Source organism: Lycium ferocissimum, chromosome 5, assembly GCF_029784015.1.
Source record: "Lycium ferocissimum isolate CSIRO_LF1 chromosome 5, AGI_CSIRO_Lferr_CH_V1, whole genome shotgun sequence".
NCBI lineage: Eukaryota > Viridiplantae > Streptophyta > Magnoliopsida > Solanales > Solanaceae > Lycium > Lycium ferocissimum.
Genome location: NC_081346.1, coordinates 70,958,227 through 70,968,885, shown reverse-complemented (window position 1 = coordinate 70,968,885; position 10,659 = coordinate 70,958,227). Strand labels below are relative to the sequence as shown.

The following is a 10,659-nucleotide window of genomic DNA, read 5'->3' as shown; positions in this document are numbered from 1 at the left end:
ATATGGTTAAATACATTGTTTAATTTGGCATCAATTTCACTTAGACATCTTAATTTAGACTTGTTCCTATTGACTATCTAAGCTCCACATAAAAATGTTTTTATTAAACGTATTTTATTGACATGTAAAAACAAGTGTTTTATCACAACTTACAAGCGCATAAAAAGCCAAGAGTAATATGCATTGCTCGCCAGAAAAGTTGCCCATAGTTTCAAGGTCCCTCCATATTCAGGTTACCCATCATCCCTGCTATTCAAAAAAGTTGATAGTAGGTCCAAAATAGTCTCTTAAGTATCAACTAAGGAGTTTTGGTTCATTAAGTTTATCAAAGGTGAGCACTTTTGATATCTGTCAAATATTTACCAAAACTCTAATAGATAAACTTAACCAAAACTGTGAATTGTTTTTAAAACACACCAAAAACTTTAGTAAAAATTTCAGAAACTGCAACATAAACTACGCAAAACACAAAAAATAGAACAAAAGTAACAAAGATTACAACCTCAAAAAGTTGCACTAGACTCTGGAAATAAGCCAAAAATAACATAAACTACAAAATTATATTTTTAAATATTAGTTCCGACTTCCTATTAAGTATTTTTTTGTTTTCATAGTTTCAATTAAATTTAACAATTAGAATTTGATAATTACCTAATAGAGACAAAAAATGCTCCACTTGGGAAATTTAAAGGACCAAAATCGCTTAAGTAATACTTAGTGGACTATTTTGAACTACTACCAAAGGTAAGGGACAATTTTTGGTCATTTATATTGTAAAATCATCGGACAGGCGCCAATCGAAATAAGTCCTAATATATTACTCCCTCCGTCTCAAATTATTTATCTCTTTTTTGTTTTACAACCTCTTAAGTAATATAATTAGGAGGGGTGTTTGACAAAATAATTAATTATACCTCAAACTTTTAAAATGACAAATAATTTGAGACAATTATTTTTAGTAACCCCGTATAATTTGAGATAGAGGGAGTAGTACTTAATAAATTTGGTTTCCTTACTTTTTCTGTAGTTACCCGAAAACCCGATAAACCACTGCAATACACTCATCAATCTAACAATTCATAGACAGATACTGCCAAAAATTCATGTAAAAGCTCTTGTATACAAGATGATACATGCAGAAGCTTTAACTCCATTTGTTCGGATGACTTAGGCACGGAAACTACAAAAGAGAAGTAAGTCCTTATTTCCATGATGAATTTGGTTCTACGATGTATATGTAAGGACCATAGTTGAATTAATCTCCTCTTTCCGAACAAACAGGTCATTTTAAGGGAAAACACTCAATTCTAGGTGGTTTCTTCCCATCTGTCCTTGCTTTGGTGGACAGAGTTTCGTGGTATCTGTCGCTAGTGGGAGGCAGCAGGTATGCCGTGTAATTAGTCTAGTTGTGCGCAAGTTTGCCCGAACACCACATTTATAAAGAAAAAACAATCAATTGGATTTTGCAGAATATCTTGATTTCTTCTGATCTGCATAAATCTTGGTGGGCAGAGTTACTCATTTTCTGTGTTGGTGGTAGAAGTAGGTACATGTGTAATGGTCGAGATGCGCATAAGCTGATCTGAACATCACGGCACAAATTAAAAAAAAAAAAAGAAGGATTTCACAGAATATCTTTCCTGAAGCAAGATAAGACTTGAAGAGAATGTGAGAGCATATTTTTAGCTGGTCATTATTATCTCATTTATCCTTGCTGTAGTTTAGCTTAGAAGTCCTTTGACAGTTTAGGATTCCCATAATTTTGTTTACTTCACTCTCATTCGAGTAGTTTCAAAATATGGATTAAGGGATCTTCGGATTTAGTTATAGGGAAATAGATTTGCTGTGTTGACATACAAGTTTTGATCTTTACTTATCTGATTCCTTTCATTACTTTCTTTTTAATGTTGTGGCCAATTTAATTAATGAATGATGACCCTAATGGTTTTAACATAATGTAGTGTAAATCGGAAGAATAACATTGCATTTTGGCCATTATATTCAAGGAGTAGAGCACCCAAGGGTGTGCCTAGTAGTCAATAAAGTTGTCAATGAAGTGGGTTGAGCACCATGAGGTCTCACCAGCAGAGATAAAACATAGGTGATTTCTTCCCATCTATCCTAGCCTTGGTGGACAGAGTTACCCGCACTGTTCTTTGGTGGGAGGTGGCGCAGGTATCCCTTGGAATTAGTCGATGTGCGCGCAAGCTGGCCCGGAAACCACGGAGATCAAAAAAATAATTGAGTACTGGAAAACAGTAAGTAAGGAGACATAGTTATAGTAATATAGTTATAGTTGTTGAAGTAGAAAACAGCAAGATATTTTACTTCTACTGTTAGAGATTTTTGACCATTTGCGTAGTAGAATACAGTAAGAGTCTTTCCTTTGTACAGTTTTCGTTTCATGAAGTACATTGTTAAGGCTCAGCTAATCTATTATTTGGCTTTACTTGATACTCAGGCAGGAGAAAGGTCAGGGATGACCACGAGGGAGGTGAAATAGTGTTTGGTGTTGCGCACATCGTTGCCAGATTCAAGGATACCTACATTTTTGCTTTTTGCTCTTCGCCAACTACTGATAACGATTTGCTGGTAAAGTTTTTATATTGTATATGTTATGCTAGCTTACTTACTACTAATTATCACTGCAACTTATGATTGATTTTTCTGGAAGAGAAACAATACCATTCATCAAATTGGTTCCTCATTTTAGTTGATTGCATAGACAACTTCTTTGCTTTGACATTATTTGAACTAGTGTTATTAACAGTGATAGTGAAAATATTATTTAAACCCCACTCAAGTAAACACTTACCAATGCCGTTTGCCATATGTTCACCTCTATAGCTAGTAATAAGACACGAGTATTCTCTTATGCATAGTGCAGTCTTTATCAATCCACGGGCAGTGAGACACATATAATTGATTAGTCTATGCAAAGAAGTTTAGGTTTCCGTGGTAAGACAGACTCCTTGATGTGTTTCTTTACGAGACCTCTTTAGATTCTGCTTCTTCATTAAAAATTTCAAAACAAAACTGAGTCATACTAGTACGGGAAGGAATTCTAAAATGAGGTTGTGCAACTTCTATAAAGCTTCTATGACTTTCATTTTTAGCTAAGCTGAAAGGAAACAGATCAGCCATCACCATATGAGCAATTCTCTAACGTCATGACCCAAAACTGGAGGTTTGGGACCGGATGCCTTAACTTGTACTGAGCAAACCCACTTACCTTAACACTTATCATCCACCTATATATGCATAATGACATTCATTTACCCAAAGCAACATTCATAGACATATTACTATTCATAAATAACTTTTAAGGATTGGTTCTCAACCCAAACACATACATAATACGCATGACAAAGGAATCTACTGAAAATAGCCCCGATAATCGAAACCATGATTATCATAAGAGATTCCCAACATATCATATGATTTCCGTTCTTGAAAATCCACACTGAACACCAAAGGTCTCCGAAAACTTTATCGTAAGACAATAAAACCGTAAAACCAGCCATTATATCACAGCTAAGGATCAAATAATCACTAGTTTAGGTTCTGATACCATGAAACATTTATCAAGCCACCATATTGAATGGAACAATCTTCAGAACATGCTAGAATGGGAGAGTGCAAGTGAGAAAAAAGAGGGATTTTTTTTTGTTTTTGAAAAATGAATCTAGTTTTATTTAATCTAGAAGATACCCCTATTTATATTTACAAAGTGAAGTTACAGAACTACAAGAAATGAAATACAACAGTATAAAATGGGAAATTTGCACTTTTAGTCCCTCAACAACAACAACATATCTTGTGTAGTCCCACAGGTGAGGTCTAGGGCGGGTAGGATACACACAGAAGTGTAGTCCCACAGGTGAGGTCTAGGGAGGGTAGGATATACACAGACCTTACCCCTACATTTGTTTTAGTCCCTCAAATATTGTTAAATTATGATTTTGGGCTTTGTATATCTGACAGTACTCTTTAACCTTTAATTAGCTAAAATTCATACTTTTGATCCCTCTTCCTGTCAATCGTCATAGATTTATAAAATTCTTAATTGTTAGACCATTTAATTACCCATGTGTTATATTAATTTTATACTATTACTCCATATTTAAGGACAAGATACAATCCTAAAAATAGTCTAAATATATCAAAAATACATTTAATTAATTGAAGGTTAAATGAATTTATTCATATATAAGGATCAAAATAATATTTTACCAATAACTGAGGGCGCGGAACACAAGTGCTATTTTCACGAATAAAAATGCTACAACTAGGCCAGCCCTAATACGCTGGGCCCTCTATCTCACTTCAACTAGGTTGTCTCATGTCTGTATGTACCACCAGAATCAAGGTGATTTTCAAGAACGGTCTTGGAGGTGGGTGGTCTTAGACTTTTGACCTCGCTTGCTCTATGGGCAAAACTTCAAGTTTAACAAGTTTTGACTTTTGACGTTGAAGATTTACCCATGGAGCAAGCAGGGTCAAAAGTTGAAGACCACCTATTTCCAAAGTCACTGAGAGTAATTTCCTGCCAGAATCTCATCAGACCCAACAGTTCCAATTTCCTTTAGCCAAACTTAACCTGTTGTGTTGATCGAATACCACATCGCAAAATAAATCTCGCCAATCATTTGTATTCCGTCGACTATGGTCATATGCTTCTTGCAAAATCTGACGAAAGTTTGCGTGATTTACATGGAAAGGTGTGCCGATGATGTTGTGAAAGGAGGATGTTCCATCAGCATCTTCCGTAAGACGAAGCCCACTGAATATGACTTTCTGAATATGCTGGTCATCAGTGCCATTATTAAGAATATATGACTTAACGTGCCCTACCCCACAAATGTCTGACCATCTCCACAAGGGTATGAACCTCCTTCCCTCTAAATTACTCCAAGGATCTCGAAACTGGACTTTTGGCAATTCTCTTCCTGCTGTTGCATAGATTGGATGAACGCCACACTTTGTAACTTTTAACCCTATGAATCCTTGCTCTCTGATACTGAAAGAAAATGTAATTTTTTCTCCGCCTTCTAAAGCAGGACAAAAGTAATCTCTTGGTATGAAGCTTACCCAAGAACGTGTGTCAGCGGTTACAGTAACGGCAGGGAAGTGAAGGACCCAAGTAACCTTATTGGTTTGATCACCGACCTCTATGATAGGACTATATTCAAACACATTGTAGTCTACAGACCCGTAGATAGACCAAAGTATTATTCCCTGGAACTTATGTTCTATGTTTGGTGGCATTGTTAAGGTTATAGTAGATCCTATGCTTCGGTTGCTGAACCATTCTGGAACCTCGCTACCTGCAATATAGTAGCTGCTTGGACAAGGAAGATCTTCATCACATTCTCCCGTCTGCATAAAATAAAGCATAAATGGTTTGCGTTAAAACTTAATAGAAGTACAAAGATGAGATAAATAGAGGAACTAACTAACCAGCTGGAAGAAACTTTCATTAAAGAAAATGCTTGCCAGCTTGCTACTGCTCTCTATACGAGCATATTCTACATTTTGGATAGTTTCCATCCCCCTAATCTCAGACAATCTGTCGCAATTGGATACATAGAGCTGTGGCAGTATCCTGTAATTTGACATGTCTAGACTTTCAATGGATGAGCAATCATTTGCGTGGAGCTCTAGCAGATTAGGAGGAAGTAGTGAGAGCATTTGAAGATTCGTGCAATTATCCAGGACAAGACAATGTAGCCTAGATAGGTCGCCTAAGAGGGATGAGGGTATACTGTAAAAATCATTTCCTCCTAAATCCAGGTATTCCAACGAGGATAAACTCCCAAGATTGGTTGGAATATCTACTTCTGAAAGCCTGCAATCTTTGAGATTGAGCTCCGTCAAGTGACATAAATTGGAAATCGAGTGTGGCAACAACCTCACTGGACATGCTGAACTACTTCCTGCCCATGGTACATAAGATAATATCGAAGTCCGCCAAGATTGAGCCTTTAAACTTCTGTTGCATCCTTCTAGTGATAAGCTTCTTAGGTTTGTCAAACGTCCCAAATCAGCAGGAAGTTGCTGTAGACCCGAGCAACCAGTCATATTTAAACATTGAAGTGATTTTAGCTTGCAAATGCTGCTTGGTAGATACATGAGGCTGATGCAGTCTTTCAGATTTAAGTGAACAAGTTTCACCAATTTTCCTATTGATGAATCAACCTCAACCAACTCAGAGCAACCTGTAAACAATATTGTCTCAAGACTTATCGCACTAGAAAAGTCAGGAGTCCGCTTTAGTCGTTGACAATGACTGAAATTTAGATGTTTCAGGCTTTCCAGGGACTGATTCGTAGAAACAACAAACATTCATAAGTATCTAGAGTTAGCTTAATCTATAATCATATTATATCTTAACCTTGAAAAACTTAGAAAGAACAAGTTCTTTAGCAAGTAAACCTTGATGTTGGATTGCCAGGCTTCCGTGATGTTGCTATATTGCATGTCGAGAGCCACAAGCTTGCTTAGGTGACTATCAGTAGGTAAACATTTCAAAGGGAAATTCTGCCAGCTAAGCCATCTCAGATCCTCGAACAAATTTTTGAAGCTTCCAGTAAGATTCATCCCTTTTGCTTGAAGTATTTTCAGCCTATCCATTCTTGAAAAGGCCTGTGTGTCCAAAATTATATCTTTGACTTTGGGATGGATGACGCTGATGCCTTCTATATGATCACTACCCTGTCATCATTACAGTGCAGGATAGGTGGGTACTCTTCTATTTATTCAGTTATTTGTTTGTATATTTATTTTACTCTTCAAAATGCTTAAAAAATAATGCACTAATCCATCTGTTTCATTTTATGTGATACTCTTTTGTTTGTTCCAAAAAAGAATGACACTCTTTTAACTTTAAATTTCTCATGTTACCCTTATTAGAATGATTTAATAGCTAGAGAACTGTTATGAAATGTTTAAGACCACAAGCCTCAAAAGTCAGGGCCACAAACAGATGCAAGAGAGAGTGAAAGGGGAGAGTGGTATTTTTGTTACCTTGTTTTTTTCTAGCACATAACGAACATCTTCATGAAACCACAATCTAGAGCGCATATGAGGTTCTTTAAGTGACTCTTGACGAACAATTTCTTTGGCCATATCTCGAACTAAATCGTGCATCCACAAATAATTCTGTTCAATTTTGAGTAAACATCTTCCAGTCAAAATTCCTTTTCCCAAGCTGAAAGAGCGACCACAGCCGGTCAATACAAGACTAGCATAATCTTCTTGGACTCCAATAAAAAAGCACGCAATGTCAAGGAAAATCTCCTTAGAGTTCTCATCAAGTGAGTCGTAGCTTATTTTGAGTGCTTTGTGAATGCTATTGTGATGAACAAGATTTTTCAAGCTTTCAAAGGTACTTCTCCATATTTGATCATCCTTTTTATGCAAAAGAGAGCCCAGAACTTCGAGTGCCAAAGGAACCCCTCCACCAAGACGTGCTATGTCTTTCACCAACTCATGATCCAAATTTTCGGGTACAGTAGAATCCTTGAAAGCATGAAAGCAAAAGAGTCGCCTGGAAGAGAAATCATCCAACCTTGTTACCTTGTACTTGTAGTCTACTCCAACATCATCTAGCAAATGCTCGCTTCTGGTTGTAATAATTATTGTGCTCCCCGAACCGAACCAGCTTCGCTTTTCTGCCAATGCTTTTATCTGGCTCATGTCATCGACATCATCAAGAACAATGAAGACCTTCTTCTGACCAAGTCTTTCTTTGATGAGGCATTTTCCCATATCGACATTATAATGGACTTTAAAGTTCTCTTTTCTTAGAACCTCTGAAAGAAGTTGTTCCTGTAAGTTGTGAAGCATGTTATTCTCTGAGCGCTCTCTTACGTGAACCACAAAGGAGAAACCTTCATACCTCCTGTGGATTTGATTGTAGACGGCTTTGGCAACGGTTGTTTTGCCAATGCCAGCCATCCCATAGATTCCAAACATGCAGACACCAGCTGATGAGTAGAAGTCGCATAGAGAAATCACACCCTCAACATGAGAATTAGCCCCAATTACAAGTCCTGGGAGGTGCATGCATGTGGGATTTACTAATTTTAAGACCTCTTCTATTAGTTTCTTGTTGAATTTTGCTTCATGCCTGAAAAGTCAAACCCAGGACAAATTAGTCTAAAATCTAACAAGATGAGTGGAAGGTATTTTAGATAGGAATTTATCTTATATATGTACTAGATTGTCTATCTTATTTTGTAGGTCACTTATTCTACTTATTATAGGCTATCTGTTGTTTTATTATAGGTTGTTCGATAGTGTATAAAAATTCTTGTAAACTATCAGTATAGAAATGTTTAAAGTCAAGTTTGAGCAAGTAAACAGAAATAGCATGCCAATGTGTGTTACGCAGGGTGTTAACGATTGTTGTACAACATAACCTTACTCCCTTCGAAATAGTTTCAGAGTACTCTGAGGTAAGTAATATGCTGTGCAATGGACACCAAACTTACGGTGCGTTAATATATGAATGCAGGTCTTTGATGTAGTCAACTGGGGAATCCAGCAATCAACCACATATACAGGGAGCCAAATCTAGTCGTCGATCTATTGGCAAAGGAGGGCACCAGGACATGTTTCTTAATAGACTCAGAATTTTGGTAATTCCTCCGAAGTTTACCAACAATGCAGATTGAACAAACATTCTGGGAACTACATCTGTTAGATATATTTTGGACCATAATCTTAGTATGCTGGAGACAAAAACTGAACTAACAAGGAGCAATGCTCCTGCTACCTGGTTATTTTTCGTTATGATATGCTCCCATTATCCACTTAACCAAAAAAAAATAAAAAATTGAGCAAGTTAGAGTACCCGTTCTCGATGTTTGGCAAATCCCATCCCGATAAATTTGCAGCTTCCGTGACAACAGCTTTCCACCTTGCGACCTTCTCCTTCCCATAATGTTTTTTGTGTTTAGCAATCGCTTTACCAAATGTACCGGCTTGTCTACGTACCTCAGAAGGATTAATGTCGTAGAAAATAGGAATAACTAGTTGACCATGCTGCTCTCTGCACTCGAGGATCTTCAAAAGCTCATCAAGACACCAGCTAGACGAGGCATAATTTTTTGAAAACACGACAATGGAGATCATGGAATCTTCAATAGCTTGAAGCAGTTCAGGTCTGATTTCCGTGCCTTTTCGGAGCTTCTCATCGTCTCTAAACGTATGAATCCCAACTTGCGCCAAATCATCGTAGAGGTGGTCTATAAAAGTTTTGCGCGCATCTTTCCCTCTAAAACTCAAAAAAACATGATACTTGTGAGATGAAGATGAAGGTGGGGGCATAATGGGGGATGAGGCCATAATGCTATGAGCAGCTTTGCACAAAAATAATATTATTATTAGACCAAATCGAAGAAAGAGTTATTAGTCTTTGGTGAGTAGTGAGCAAAGGGATCCACGACATGGCATTATATAGTGTTAGAGACCTTCTACATGCCTTCCTATGTACTACCTTCAAAATGATTCCACTCAGTCGCGGAGGTAGAAGTTCAGATACGGATCACGGGTTGATCGAACTCATTAATTAGTTATAACTCACATAGCGTATTTGAGTTTTAAAAGAAATCATCAAATATGTATACATATTAAATTTAGAATTCAGTTATTAGTACTTGAAGTCGGTGTTCTATAATTTAGCTCCCGTTTGGCCATAGATTTTGGGAGCATATTTTGAAGATTTGTTTTCAAATCTTTGTTTGGCCATAAATTTTTTAACAAATTTTGAAAATAAATCTTCAAATCCCAAATTCTGGTTCAAATCTATTTTTTAGGTCAAGACCTATGTTTTGGCCTTTTCAAAACTTCTAAAAACTACCCCAAACTTTTGTATTTTATAAAAAAGAACCCATCTATTGGTGACCCAACTAATTCTTTCTACCATGTTCCTCCATTAAAGCCGTACTTACCATGTTTTCACTATTAAAGCAGTATCTTTTATAAAGTGAATGATCTAAGCTATGCCCAAATAATATAAGAAGAAACCCTAGGGAAAATTGCTTTACCAACTGTAGAAGTCCGTTACGAAGCTAAAAATGGATCTTTATGTTGTAATTTGAATTGTCATAGCTAATGAGTGTATTATTAGCAGTTGTTATTAAAATATCATGTTCGCATAATTTGGAATTAGCAATTATGTATGTTTTATTGGGTATTCTCAATAGTTTTTAGATCTTATGATTATAAGTAATGTTTCATGTTTTCCAAAACAAAAAGTGAAATATGTTTTGAAAAACTATGGCCAAACACATTTTCAAAACTTGAAAAACTTCACCCAAAATCAAGTTTTAAAAAAAAAAAAAAATAATATTGGAAATCTATGGCCAAACGCTAGCTTAGAATCCGTAGAAAAGAAATTTTAACTCGGCCTCTGATTCCACTGAAGAGTCCTCAAATAATTTGTTGGTTTTCTCAGTGTGGAAAAATTCATATCGAAATATCGATTGTCCCCATCATAGCATATTAATAAGTTTGGTCAAAACTTCACAAGTGACGGCATCTTGAATAATTCCACGAGTCGTCATCATGTCCTTTTATATTTTGCCATAAGTGCATACATAACTTGTCAAGATTTCCAAACAAAAAAAGTCAGCTTTTGATTCATCTTACTAC

At 36.4% G+C, this 10,659-nt stretch overlaps 1 protein-coding gene across 1 annotated transcript; it reads right to left on the bottom strand.

Annotated features, from left to right (window-relative positions):
• Positions 1-4,560: 4,560 nt before the first annotated feature.
• On the bottom strand, positions 4,561-9,421 carry LOC132057994 (disease resistance protein RPV1-like). Its single transcript, XM_059450567.1, has 5 exons — positions 8,858-9,421; positions 7,027-8,131; positions 6,436-6,714; positions 5,461-6,321; positions 4,561-5,379 (listed from the first exon to the last, which is right to left on the bottom strand). Exons 1-5 carry the CDS (start codon positions 9,349-9,351, stop codon positions 4,561-4,563), a joined length of 3,558 nt encoding a protein of 1,185 aa, XP_059306550.1. The 5' UTR covers positions 9,352-9,421.
• Positions 9,422-10,659: the final 1,238 nt, after the last annotated feature.